A 14981-nucleotide genomic window follows, 5' to 3' on the forward strand; every position below is an offset into this window, starting at 1 on the left:
AAGAATGAAAGAGGAAGAGAGAAACATGTTCCTTTCTTTTGGATCACACATATATCAGCCTTAATAAGATACATTTGGTATTTGATTAAGAGCTCTCTCTTCCCACCAGCCCAAAAGCTCCAAGAGAAAAGGGACAGATCTACCATATTGACACCTGTAACTCTTGTGCTCATGGAGTGCAAGCAGTTAATAAATGTATGTTGAGGGGACCAGAGAGGTCATGGTGGTTAAAGTGCTGAATACTCCTACATGGCTGACCACGGTTTGAGTCCCAGACCTGGTGGCTTGCTTTCTCACTTTCTTTCTCTCTCTGGTTAATTTAAAAAAAAAAAAAAAAAGGAATGAGGGAAACAGTCAGTACGTAATGAAGGGAACCAGCAGTTAGCGTAATGGCTATGTCGCTGGACTCCCGCGTAGTCGACCGGGGTTCGCATCCTGGACCTGGTGGCTTAAAACTCACCCTGGACGCGTGTGCGTGTGTGCCCAAGATCCCAAGAGGAGAATGGAGGAGAAGGGATTGCAGCGTGACCATCCCCCCGGGGGGTGATTTCTCGCTTTCTGTCTCTATGTCTCTGTCTGGCTGGCAAACGCATGCACCCTATAGCAAAAAAAACTCTCTCAAAAAAAAGTAATGAATACATAAAAATAATTCTTTAAAAAAATAAATTTATGTTGAGTAGATTGACCAATTGATAAGTGATAGACAGAAAATTATATACATACATATATAGACAGACTTCAGAAGCTTTAAGCTCAGGGACTGAGAGATGAATGTAGAATCAGACAGAAGCATGAACGTTAGATACAAGAAAGACTACTTGAGGCTAAAACGGGGTCCAAAAGTTCAGACTGTTATCTTCTACACCCTTTCTAGCACAATTATCCCCTATGGGCAAACCCAGAAGCTATCCCTTATGGAAATGTGACTCACCACGTTTCAGTGGCAAGTCCTGCACTGAACCTAGAGTGTCAGGATTGCTCCTCCTGGGTAGTAAGGCAAGAGTAAGAAATTAACAAAGACTTGGGACCAGCAGTTAGTGTAATGGTAATGTCGCTGGACTCCCATGTAGTCGACCATGGTTCGAGTCCCAGACCCGGTGGCTTAAAATCATGCCCGGCGCGTGTGCGTGTGTGCCCAAGAATGGAGAAGGGATTGCGGCATGGCCATTCCCCCTGGAGATGCTTTCTGTCTTTGTCTCTGTCTTTCTGGGGAGAGCACGTGCCCTATAGCAAAAACCTCTCAAAAAAAAAAAAAAAGAAAGAAATTAATGAAGACTTAACTCTATGCAAACACGCACACACATACATACACACACACTTCACAATACCAACTTAACTGAAATTTTAGGGTCCTTGCTCCCAAATTTTTTTTTTTTTTTGGAGAGGATTTTTCGCTATAGAGCGTGTATGCTCGCCAGACAGACAGAGAGAGACATAGAGACAGAAAGCGAGAAATCACCCCCCAGGGGGGATGGACACGCCGCAATCCCTTCTCCTCCATTCTCCTCTCGGAATCTTGGGCACACACACATACACGCCCGGCGTGAGTTTTAAGCCACCGGGTCTGGGACGCGAACCGCGGTCGACTATGTGGGAGTCCAGCGACATAGCCATTACGCTAACTGCTGGTTTCCGCACCGAAATATTTCAAAGCAGCTTAAAAACCTTAAGGTCTTATTGTATTTTACAGATGGAGAAATGGAGAGGCAATTGAAACAACTCTGCCTTTCACTTTATGAAGGTGAGTGGCGTTTGCTTTCCACTAAAACATAGGAGGTTAGTATGTGTATGTGGTTCTGTATGTGGAACTTCATCCAGGCAGCTGATGTCATTCAAAAGAGAACATTAAGTTGGGTGGAGCTGGATCCTCACTGTTTTCTCTACCCATAAAATCTATTAGGCCTCCAAGAGACCCAAAATCCTGTATCCCTATGGATAGAGGGATGAATTAGACATGGTTCCAGACCTCAAGATGCTTGACTGGGTGAGAAGAGATAAGCACTTCAGTGATTACAAAACAGTGCAGGAGGAGTGTGATACAGACAGGCCTGGGCGGTTGGGCAGTTGGGTGTTCAGACAAAGCTTCCTGGAAAAGATGATCCCTGAGCCAAGTCCTAAAAGGTAAGAAGAGTTCACTCTGGATATGGGAAAGGGAGCAAAGGTGATAAACTCCTCTAAGATGCCCGGGGATCCTTTAGCCAGAGACTTATCTATGGAACAACCAGCAGTACATTTTACATACATTATATATATATTAAAGACATACCATTGTTCTGTGGGGTTTTTTCAATCAATCTGTATGTTTTTATGCAAATTACTTTTTTATCTCAATATGTTTTTGAGATTTCTCCATATTGGTACATTTAGGTTGGCTGCCATCCTGTAGAATGCCCATGAACCTACTGATAAATATTTGAGTGGAACTAATGTCTGGCCACTACAAGCAGTCTGGGAGTGCATGCACCATTATTCATGTATCTGTGAGCAGACATCTGAAAGTTTTCAAAAGTAAACACCTAAAGGTGAAATTGCTAAATGCCATGGACTGAGTGGGTTGCATCTCGAAAAAAAATGATGTTGAAATCCTAGTCCCCAGGGTGCCAGCAATTAGTGTAATGGCTATGTTGCTGGATTCCCATGTAGTCGACTACAGTTCGAGTCCCGGACCTGGTGACTTAAACTCGCACCAGGTGTGTGTGTGTTCATGCCCAAGATCCCGAGAGAAGAATAGAGGAGAAGGGACTGCAGCATTGCCATCCCCCCTCGGGGGTGATTTCTCACTTTCTCTCTCTCTGTCTCTCTGTCTTTCTGGAGAACGCACATGTCCTATAGCAAAAACCTCTCAAAAAAATAATAATCCTAGTCCACAGTAATAGTATTTGAAGGTAGGACTTTGGAAGGTAATATGTTTCAGATAGGATTAATGCTCCTACAAGAGACCAGAGAGTCTGTGTGTCCTACTCATTCTCTCTCTACCATGTGACAATACAGCAAGAAGGTAGCGTTCTGTGAGCTAAGAGGACCCTCAGCAGAATCCAGCTGTGCTGGAACCCTGATCACAGTCACCAGAACTATGAGAAATAAATGTCCACTGTTTAAGTCCCCCAGGCAATGGCACTTTTTTGGGGGGTGGGGGATTTTCACTATAGGGCGCGTGCGCTCGCCAGACAGACAGAGAGACATAGAGACAGAAAGCAAGAAATCACCCCCCGGGGGGATGGTCACGCCGCAATCCCTTCTCCTCCATTCTCCTCTCGGGATCTTGGGCACGCATGCACATGCGCCCGGCGTGAGTTTTAAGCCACCGGGTCCGGGACACGAACCGCGGTCGACTACGTGGGAATCCAGCAACATAGCCATTACGCTAACTGCTGGTTCCCGGCAATGGCACTTTTTATGGCAACCTAAGTAAAGTAAGATACTGGGGTATGCATAGTTGTGGGAAATGTCCCAATTTACACTTCCACAAGCACAACCTCCCCGACATGCAATGTTGTCAAAACGTTGTCATCCAAGTCATTCTTTGCAGAAAGCTGTCATAATTCTCCCTGGGCTGAAGCAGGTCCCAAATACCTAGACGTTTATTTTTTAAGATAATTATTTTATTTTATTTATTTATTTTTTAATTTGACCATAAAGAGACAGAGAGAGGTCAAGTGAGAAAGCAAGCCGCCAGGTCCAGGACTCAAGCCATGGTTGACCATGTGGGAGTCCAGTACCTTAACTACCAGGTCACCTGCCAACCCCTACACTTAAAAAGGGGTGGGGAGAGGTGCATTTACTCGGTTCCAGGCCCTATGCTGCATCATTTGCCTCTTAGAACTCTCCAAAAGAGATATATTAATTGCTACTTTTTAAAGAGAAAATTGAGGCTAAGAGAAGCGGAGCGACCTGTCTGAATTTACACACCAGAAAGTGGTGAACGCAGACTCAAAATGAAGTCTGCATGCTGCTAATGCCCGTACACTCTCACTGGGTCATACCTTCAACTAACATTTATTGAGCACTGATTGTATACCAGACCCTGGAGATACGAAAATGAATTACAGGGTCATTTTTAGCACATAGTAAATACTCAATAAATATTTCCTAAATTAATATTGGACCAGGGTGCTCAATGGCCAGACGAAACATTTGCAGGAGAATAGTGAAGTACTAGATGTATGCTCTGGAACAGCAGGGCACCTTCAAGGGAGAAGTTTGGTTTCCTTTGGGTATATCTCAGAATGCTTTACACTGAAGGTCATTTTGCACAAAAAGAGGAAAAGGGGTCTAGGCAGACAGAAACAAGTGCAAAGTCATGGGAATATGAAGCAACAGTGCACTTTCTGGGAATTACAGAACTTTCTATTGATTACCTTAAATTTGTAACCTTCCAGTGTGGAGCCAAAACAACCAGTTTAGTTCAACTCAATTCATTGGACCTTCATTAAATGCCTGCTGTGCACCAGGTCCTGTGTGAGGGGCTTTACATGAATTTTGAATCCTTGCGGCATTCCCCCCATTACACAGAGAGAAAGTTGAGGGGATGAGGGAAGAAGAATCCAGCTCAGGTACACACTCACATTCTGTTTCTCTGTTCCTTCTACTCCTCACTGTCTCCCCAAGACACCAAGCTCCTCCTTTCCCAGGTCTTACTCCACTGGAAAGATGTCCTCCCAGAAAACCTCAAAACCTACAAGATTAGAAGACTCCTTGTGCCCATTCTTTTGTCTCTTTTCCTCCATAGGAAACTGGGGAGGAGAATGCATATAGACTCATGAAGTGTTCAACCTTGACCTGACACAATGAGTATCGTCCCATTGATTACCTTTTCATTTAACCATTTATCTATTGCACACAGGCTATATGGCAGGAAAAAAAAATTGTTTCTTTTTTTCTTTTTTTTTTTAAGGTTTTTGCCATAGGACACATGCATTCACTGGGGACAAAAAGAGACAGTGAAAGGAAAAGTGAGAAATCACCCCCTAGCGGGGTGGGAGGAAAGATAGCCGTGGCATAATTCCTTCTCCTTCATTCTCCTCTTGGGAATTTGGGCATGCACACACATGTGCATGGCATGATTTTTCAAGCTTCCAGGTCTGGGACTTGAATTTTTTTTTTTTTATATATAGGGTGTGTGCACTTGACAGAGAGAGAGAGACAAAGCAATCCCCCAGGAGGGACAACCACATTGCAATCTCTACTCCATTTTCTTCTCGGGATTTTAGGCACGCATGCACATGCACCAGTGTGTTTCTCAAGCAGCCAGATCTGGGCTGAACTGCACAGTCAGCTATGTGGGACCAAGTGTCTTAATCACTATACCACCGGCTAGCCTAGGAAATAATCTTAATACTATGGATAAAAAAGGAGTAAGACAGACAAGACTCCTCTCCTAATGAAGATTAAATTGCAAAGACTTCTCAGAGTTAAATACAAAGGTGTTGAGAGGTCGTGTGGCATGCCCAAAGTCACACAGCAATTTGCTGCACAGTTAGGACTGAAAACCAGGTCCACCTGACTCCCAGTACGCAGAATTTTCTCCTTCACAATTGTCATGACCTTTCCCTCATCTCCCTCTTGCTTGGCCTCTCCTCAGTCTCCGTCCAATGAGATGAACTCACAGAACCTCACCTGGGCCAGGGTTGCTCCTGGTGAATTCATTCTCTTGGGCATCACAGATCGCTGGGACCTACGTGTGACCCTCTTCCTGGTCTTCTTGCCTGTCTACCTGGTGAGCCTGCTGGGGAACGTGGGCATGGTGCTGCTGATCCGTGTGGATACCCGGCTGCACTCGCCTATGTACTTCTTCCTGGCCAGCCTCTCCCTGCTGGATGCCTGCTATTCCTCAGCCATAGGCCCCAAGATGCTTGTGGACCTGCTGCTGCCCCATGCCACCATCTCTTATGCAGCCTGTGCCCTCCAGATGTTTGTCTTTGCAGGGCTGGCTGATGCTGAGTGTTGCCTGTTGGCAGCCATGGCCTACGACCGCTATGTGGCCATTGGAAACCCTCTTCTCTACACAACAGCTATGTCACGACGTCTATGCCTGGCCTTGTTGGGGGCATCAGGCCTGTGTGGCGCAGTGAGTGCCTTTGTCCACACGACCTTCACCTTCCGCCTGAGCTTCTGCCATTCCCAGGAGATCAACAGCTTCTTCTGTGATATCCCTCCACTGCTGGCCATCTCATGCGATGACACCAGTCTCAATGAACTTCTCCTCTTTGCCGTCTGTGGCTTCATCCAGACAGCCACGGTGTTGGCTATTGCCGTGTCTTATGGTTTCATTGCAGGGGCCGTGATTTGCATGCGCTCGGCAGAGGGCCGTCGGCGAGCAGCCTCTACCTGTGGCTCCCACCTCACAGCTGTGGCCATGCTATATGGCACGCTTATTTTCATGTACCTGCGTCCCAGCTCCAGCTATGCCCTGGACACCGACAAGATGGCATCTGTGTTCTATACCCTTGTCATTCCCGCTCTCAACCCGCTCATCTACAGCCTCCGCAATAAGGAGGTCAAGGAGGCCCTCAGGCGGACCTGGAGTCGATTCTGCTGTCCAGAACAGGGCCACCAGTGATTGGTCCAGCGAGTCTGATTAGATCTAACTATGAAGACACACTTTCTGGCCCCTATCAGTGTGGGGAAAGATGGATGTTCCTCTGGTTTGGTTGTCTTTTATCATTGTGTAAGAGATTTTAAGAGGGAAAATGTAAGCATACGATAGGGAAGCAGGAATCTAGAGGCAATTGAGGGCTAGGTCTAGGTCCAGAATCAAGGCCAGGTGAGTGCTGCTAAGGAGCTGCTTGGTTTCCTCAATGTTCAAAAGATGAAAGTTCCTAAATATTAATAGATGAAGTAACATTTGAAGGGTTATTTGCCACTTGTACTGGTAAGAGGCTGTTGCCCTGAAATGCCAAGTGAGAGCTACGTTGACTCTGAGTATCCCAAAGTTCTAAATTCTGGCTCTTTTAAGTTTCCTTGTGACCAGTGAGTCTCCTTGTTCTCCTTGGCCTCAGGAGACATCTTTAGAATCCACTCTCGCCAAAGAATGGAATGGCACCCGCTGAGGCAAACATCTCTCCATTGTAGCCTGTGTATTCCATCTCTCAGAAAAATGGCTTAACAGCACCAGAACATACAAAAGCTCACTCCTAAAATCCTAGCAGGTGGTTTGCAGTTTATCAAAGTTACACCAGCCCTGGGAACCAGCAGTTAGCGTAACGGCTATGTCGCTGGACTCCCACTTAGTCGACCGCGGTTCACATCCCGGACCTGGTGGCTTAAAACTCACGCCGGGTGCGTGTGTGTGCATGCCCAAGATCCCGAGAGGAGAATGGAGGAGAAGGGACTGTGGCGTGACCATACCCCTGGGGGGTGATTTCTCGCTTTCTGTCTCTATGTCTCTCTCTGTCTGTCTGGCGAGCGCATGCGCCCTATAGTGAAAAAAACCTCTCCAAAAAAAAAAGTTACACCAGCCCAGGCATATGATAGGGAGAGGTCAGAATTATGACACCAGTTAGGATTAGTTTAGGGTTCAGAGTAGGCTATGAGTAGGGTTAGTATAGGTTACAATTAGATTAGGTAAAATCTCAAGAAGCAATCTGGAATGTTTAGTAGTGAACCTGGATTAACTTGAATCTTGTTAGAACTATTAGAACTATTTGAAGACTAAAGTGTAGGGCTAAGATTAAGACTGAAGTTAGGGGCCAGCAGATGGCACAGTGGTTAGGTTGCTAGACTATCATATGGCCAACCATGGTTCAAGTCTCAGACATGGTGGCTTGAAATTCATGCTGGGCATGTGTGCATGAGTGCCCAGGATCCTAGGAGGAGAATGGAGGAGAAGGGATTTGGGCATGGCCATCCCACCTGGGGGGTAATTTCTCACTTTCCCTCTCACTATCTCTGTCTCTCTCTCTTTCTCTCTGCCAGGCACATGTACCCTATGGCAAAAACCTCTAAAAAATAAAAAAATTGGAGTTTAATTTTCATTTGCATTGCTAGATTAAATTTGAGTTAGAGTTTAGTTCATATTAGATTCAACTTAAGTTGGTATACAAACAATGTTCTGATAATCTTGTCACAGTCTGGTTGCTATTAGAAGTTGGGCTAGCATCAAAACTAAATGAGAGTTAGACATAAGAATATTTTAGGTTTCAAACTGACATTTTTGGGGTCACTTTAACTTAAAAATTAGAGTTATGGATAATGATTAATGTTTCTTAATGTTTGGGACCCACAGATGGCATAATGGTTACGTGGCTGGACTTCCAAGTATTCGACTATGGTTTAGACCCAGCGGATTAAAACTTTTGCCAGGAACATGTGCGTGTGTGCCCATAATCCCGAGAGGAGACTGGAGGGGAAGGAATTGTGATATGGCCATCCCCCCCAGGGGGGTGCTTTTTTACTTTCTGTCTCTCTGTCTCTGTCTCTCTGGTGAGCACACACGCCCTACAGCAAGAATCTCTCTCAAAAAAAAAAAAGTTTCTTAAAGTGTAAGGGTAAGGGCTTGTTATTGTTACTTAGTTAAGTTTCATTCAGAGTGAAGAGCATGCATGAATTCACATAGAGCCAGAATTTAGAAGAACCTTGGCATACTTGGAATCAACATAGTTCTCACTTGGTGGTTTTAGGGCAGATTAATATTATGACTGCTTTGTGTTAAGGTTACGATATCCAGAGGTCAAGTTGGAATTAGGAGAGGGAATGCAACAGTCTTGACCTCCTGGGCAATGGTAACTGCAGTGCCACTTGTGTCACAGAGGATCCTCCAAACCCAGTGCTCTTAGGGCTTTCATCTACCCAGAGTTCAGGATTTTTGTTTGTTTGTTTGTTTGTTTGTTTTTAAGTCTGGCAGAGAGCACAGAGAGAGAGAAAAAGTGAGAAAGCACTCTCCCTGAGGCATGATCACACCACAATCCCGCCTCCTCTATCTCTATCTCCTTTCAGGATTTGGGGCATGCACACCTATGCACCTGGCATGTTTTTCAAGCTTCTGGGTTCTCAGACCACACAATTGGCTATGTGGAATCCAGCTGCCTTCACCACACCACCAGTTGGCCTGAGTTCAAAATTTTTACAGATTTTCTTTGTGTCCTTGACTCAGTTACACATGAGCAAGTTTCAAGGCACATCACTGTGTGGAAATCCTCTCCATGTAGGAGCAGGACAGGAAAGAACACTGAAGGTTAAGGGCAAAAGCACCCAGAGAGGTGGAACATAGCCAGAGTTCAATGTCAGCTCCCACATGATCTCCTGACCATGGCTGAGGTGAGGCAAGGGTGGAAGGATGGGACCCAAACAATGCTTCATTGTGACCACCCAGCAGGACACATGGAGGCTCTCTCTTGGGCCCTAACAGGAGCTGGCCTTGCCCCTCTACCCTCGTCTTCAACGAGAAATCAGCTACCACACATCTAGACTCCAGGAAGACTGAAGGCTCCCTTAGAAGGTAGTACTCCGTCTTAGCTATGGAATTCTTGGAAGCCCCAAGCTAATGAAGAGAAGAACATGGGTAAGACCATCTCCTTAAATTTTAGAGAAAGTTGTAAGTTTCCTTACAGAGTGATTAATTCATCCTAGTTTTAAAACTCCAAGTCACAGGACCAGGAGGTGGTATAATGGTTATGTTGCTGAACTCCCACTTAGTTGACCGTGGTTCGAGTCTCAGACCTGGTAACTTAAAACATCCCAGGCACATGTGTGTGAATGCCCAAAATCTCAAGAGGATAATGGAGGAGAAGAGATTACAATGCAGCCATCCCTGGAAAGTGATTTCTTACTTTTTGTCTCTCTATTTCTCTAGCAAGCCCACATGCCTTATAGCAAAAATCTCTCTTAAAAAATAAAAACTCCAAGGGGCCAGCAGGTGGCTTGGGGGTTAAGGGTGCTGGACTTCCACATGGCCGACTGTGGTTCGAGTCCCAGATCTGATGGCTTGCTTTCTCACTTTCTCTCTCTCTCACTCTCTCTCTCACTCCATGGTCAAATTTAAATACATAAATAAATTTAAATAAAAATAATGCTTTTAAAATATAAATAAATAAATGAAAACTCCAAGTTCCATGTTTCCAAAATGTCCTCATTCCTAGGCAAACAAAGATTGTTGGTTATGCTATTTCCTGATGACCTGGCTTCTCAAGCTCAGAGGTATAAAATCCCAAATTCAGCACACTTTCACAAAGACTTAAATAAATTTAACTCCTCCTCTCATCCTTTCCCAACTCCCCAACTCCTCTTATCTGCTATCACCATGACAACTCACATGCTATCACAAAGGCAAAACACATTATCAGAAGATGTTGGCAACTGCAAGAACATGAATATAAGGTTCGCCTCCAATTCAACAATGTTTATAGCCAAAGATCCCTCTATGGTCTTTTCTTCTTTTAGTGGGATGTTGGGCTCTCATGACATAAAGCAGCCACCATGATCCTGGAAAACTTTCCAGAGGGATATAGCCCCTTCCATCATCTCACCCCTACATAACATCCATGAGTTCTTCCACATGTATAGCATCAGTGGAGCAGCCAGATATAATAATTACATAAATTCTAGAAATCAACTAGGGGAAACAAAGTTGCTGAGTTTTAGGGAAGGCCTATTTAATAGGTAAGAAAACAAACAAGGCAGAATTAAGGACTTAGAAGACAGTAACTGATCCAATTGCAGAATGAAGGAAGAGAAACATCAGATCCCCATTTCTAAAATGGAATATCCAGCAGAGTTCATTCAATTCTGATAAAGTATATACATCTATTATTTACATTTAATTATTGTACATCTTTACAGCATACAATTTAGGTTCTCAAAGCATAAATACATTGCCTCCTCCCCCAACACCATTTACTAAAGCAGCAAGGGCAGGAGCAGGTTAGGTGTGAAGAAGATTGGAGGTCTTGTTTGGAGTACTCATTGCACAAAATGAGCTGGGCCCTGTGACATGGATGGGAATTGAGGGAAAGGGGCATTCTGTTTCACAGGGTAGCAAGTGTACACAAAGGCATGGAAGTGAAATAAGCTCAGTGTATGCTAAGGAGACTTATTTAACCGGTTTGAGAGGGATGAGTTGGTAAAGAAGTTTGAAGACTGAATGAAAGGGGAATGAAAAGGACACTCCATGGCTTGTGTATTACAATAGATAAGGGACTTTTGGGAACCAGCAGTTAGCGTAATGGCTATGTCGCTGGACTCCCACGTAGTCGACCGTGGTTCGCGTCCCGGACCCGGTGGCTTAAAACTCACGCCGGGCACGTGTGCATGTGTGCCCAAGATCCCAAGAGGAGAATGGAGGAGAAGGGACTGTGGCGTGACCATACCCCCTGGGGGGTGATTTCTCACTTTCTGTCTCTATGTCTCTCTCTGTCTGGCGAGCGCACGCGCCCTATAGCAAAAAACTCTCAAAAAAAAAAAAAAAGATAAGGGACTTTCAGGTTTATTCAATATGCAATAAGAAATCATCAAAAGTGCATTTTAGGGACCAGCAGTTAGCATAATGGCTATGTCGCTGGACTCCCACATAGTCTACCGTGGTTCGTGTCCCGGACCCGGTGGCTTAAAACTCACGCCGGGCACGTGTGCATGTGTGCCCAAGATCCCAAGAGGAGAATGGAGGAGATGGGATTGCAGCATGGCCATCCCCCGTGGGGAGTGATTTCTCACTTTCTATCTCTCTGTCTCTCTCTCTGTCTGGCGAGCGCACGCACCCTATAGCAAAACCCTCTAAAAAAAAAAGTGCATTTTAAATCATCCTTTATGGTTGTCCTGACACTGTGTTATGCAAAGGCATTTCCACTCAGGCACAATTCTCTCCTAACACAATACATACAAAGAAACTCATACCCCTTTAACACAGATGCAATCTCCTATCGGAAACGTACATTGCCAAAGAAACGGTCTCATAGTCACCCACGAAGACATCAATGCAGCTGCGCAAACATACATTTGAGCTCCTGAACACATATGGTTGCACAAACACATACTCTCTCCATACCAAAGCATACAATTCTACACACACACACACACACACACACACACACGGGGCACCATAAGTACATCTTGCCACAGTTCCATAGGCACTCTCCCTCCCTCCCACACCTCACAGTCCCTACAAGAAGCCACCAACCACAGTAGAAGTGACAAAAGAGCAGGCCCCAGAAGCTACTGCTATAAACCCTGGGCTTTCCAGTCACTCTGCTTGGGGTTCACAGGTCATCCTGGCCCTTCTTTCTGGCTTTCATGAGACAGGGATTGAGGAGCAGCAGCTTTGCTATGCACAGAGTTCCCAGATGCCCCTGAGTTGGAGGAGGTACCAACCACCCCCCTATTAAATTGGGCCCTGGAGAAAGGATAACTAGTCCCAGAGCTGAGCTGCTTCCTGCCCTGGGGCTAAAGACCAAGGGATGAGGGGTTGTTGCCCCTGGGAAGAAGCCAAGATACTCCCAAGGCCCCAAATCTCATAAGTATTGCCAGTCACTCCTTCCTCAGGCTCTCCGGTGGCAAGCACACCGGGCCTCTGTTGCTGTTCCCTTGAAATGTGGAGAAGCCAGAACGCACACTGAGGGCAAAGGGCCAGACTGCAGATCTGTCTTGCTGTGTGTGACTGTGTGCATGGCCCTAAATGTATGACAGGATGTGTCACTGGGGAAAAGGAAGCAGTGTGTATGTGCCTTTCCAGGGTGGAACATCTCTCCCGTAATCTACCATGAGTCTATGTGAGTACAGACATGTGCATTTAGGTGCAAAGCTGGGCACTGGGATGTAATTCTGTGGTCAATGGAGGATTGGGCATGACTGATTGTGCATAACAGACACCTGGTAGAGTGTTCAGAGTACGTGATCATTGGAAGCGGGAACGTGCATGACAGTCAGAGTGGCTGTGGATGGTGCTATGTGCCCCCATGAACAAGGTATGTGAATGATCATCACTCTTTGGCTTACCAGATATTTTGCAATTGTGCCTGACCATGTGTTCGTGTATATGATGACCTAGGTCTTTGGATCTTGTGATTATACTTGTCCACTTACTTAGGTGTAAATCCAGGTGCTAGGTCCACATTTCTTTTTATATTTATATATATATACATACATACACACACACACATTTTTTTTAGAGAGAGAGAGACTTTTGCTATAGGGCATGTGCACTTGCTGGAGAGACAAACAGAAAGCGAGGAATCACCCCCCAGGGGGATGGCCACTCCGCAATCCCTTCTCCTTCATTCTCTTTTCAGGATCTTGGGTACGAACACACCCACCCAGTGTGAGTTTTTATTTAGGTCACCAGGTCAAGGACTCAAACCACAGTTGACTATGTGGGAGTACAACGACATAACCATGATGTTATCTGCTTACCCCAGGGTCCATGTTTCTGTAATATGATTGATTATTCTTATATATTTGCAGAACCAGTCTGAGGCTGCACACGTCTATATGCCTGCATGCGCGTGTTTGTGACTACATTCCAATGGTTCTGCAAAAAGCTCTGTATATTTGAATGCTTATTGGGGTTCATCTGGACAGGTCAGAGCAGGGTCAGTTCCCAAAGCTGATTTTATAAACAGGCTTACCCCTCTGCCTCGCCCAGTTACCTTGATCCTCTTCTCCTCTTAGAAGGTAGAATATGATTGGGAATTTGAGAAAAGATGTCTCACAAGGAGCCAAGATCAGAAGATTCTTCTTAATCAATGGAATAAAAAAAGGAAGACAACAGGTAAGGGGGGGAGGGCCTTCATTTCTTTTTTTTTTTCAATAAAGAAACATAAAAATTTGGTCATTCCCTGTAGATGTTGTCTCAGCATAGCCTTCAGCAAACCTGTGTTTTAAAATATCCTTTTAAAATCCACTCTTAGAGAATTATCCAAGATTTCTGCAATGAAATTCAGATAGGGAAAAAATGCAGGGAGTGACCAGCAGTTTGCATAATGGCTATGTTGCTGGACTCCCATGTAGTCAACTGTGGTTTGAGTCCTAGACCTGATGACTTAAACTCACACTGGGCGCTTGTGCATGCATGCCCAAGATCCTGAGAGTAGAATGTAGGAGAAGGGATTGTGGCATGGCCATCCCCCCTTGTGTGTGTGTGGGGGGGGTGATTTCTTGCTTTTTCTCTCTCTCTCTCTGTCTCTCTTTGTCTTTCTGGCGAGTACATGCGCCCTATAACAAAAACCTCTCAAAAAAAAAAAAAGAAAAGAAAGAAAAGAAAAGAAAAGAAAAGAAAAGAAAAGAAAAGAAAAGAAAAGAAAAGAAAAGAAAAGAAAAAGAAAAGAAAAGAAAAGAAAAGAAAAGAAAAGAAAAGAAAAGAAGAAAAGAAAAGAAAAGAAAAGAAAAGAAAAGAAAAGAAAAGAAAAGAAAAGAAAAGAAAAGAAAAGAAAAAGAAATTTTTTAAAAAAATGGAGACATTGAAACAAGTTGCCTCTGTCCTTAAGAGGAGCCAGTGGTGGGGAAGGGGTTGACATTCAGCTGGCCGTTCAGGGTGACTTACTTTTCCTCCCAAGACCATGGTCCAGTTTGTACATAACTTTGTGGAGAAGGCTTCAGCGCTTTGCCAAGGCCTCAATTGGCCACATTTTGGCACTATGCCAACCAAGGTTGAGCTGGTTCCTCCAACTCCCACTGAGATCCCTACAGCTATTCAGAGCCTGAAAAACAGAGTCAGTAGTGCTCAAACTGGTAGCTTCAAACAGCTCACTGTTAAGAAGCTCTGCTGAATGGTTTGGTGGCCACTGAAGGGTGAATGTGGTATGTTGGTGAGATCACAGGCAAGCATGTGGCATCGTTGACTATAATGTTTGAAGACCAATCTTTTAACATCTGATTTTTTTTTTTGAAATTAAAGTACAAGTTTATTTGGATCCAAAATATTTGTGAAATCCATGCATAGATTTTTTTTTTATCATCATAATCTTCCTTCTATTACACTAGATTACATATAACTCTACATTGACTCCCATTGCTTTTTCAAAAGGGAATGCCATACATGTCAGTCAATACAGAGA

The 14981-nt window shown here is 44.6% G+C and overlaps 1 protein-coding gene and 1 long non-coding RNA gene across 2 annotated transcripts; both read left to right on the top strand.

The window, feature by feature from the left end:
- The first annotated feature begins 5539 nt into the window (after positions 1-5539).
- Positions 5540-6559, top strand: OR5C1 (olfactory receptor family 5 subfamily C member 1). Its single transcript, XM_006158254.2, has one exon. The coding sequence runs from the start codon at positions 5540-5542 to the stop codon at positions 6557-6559; it is 1020 nt and encodes a 339-aa protein (XP_006158316.2).
- Positions 6560-9426: 2867 nt separating this feature from the next.
- LOC102481616 (uncharacterized) lies at positions 9427-13688 on the top strand. Its single transcript, XR_335946.1, has 3 exons — positions 9427-9499; positions 13390-13506; positions 13597-13688. It is a non-coding gene; the product is annotated as an uncharacterized LOC102481616 (long non-coding RNA).
- The last annotated feature ends 1293 nt before the right edge of the window (positions 13689-14981 follow it).

Source organism: Tupaia chinensis, unplaced genomic scaffold (genome assembly GCF_000334495.1).
Source record: "Tupaia chinensis unplaced genomic scaffold, TupChi_1.0 Scaffold000575_1, whole genome shotgun sequence".
Taxonomy (NCBI): Eukaryota; Metazoa; Chordata; class Mammalia; order Scandentia; family Tupaiidae; genus Tupaia; species Tupaia belangeri.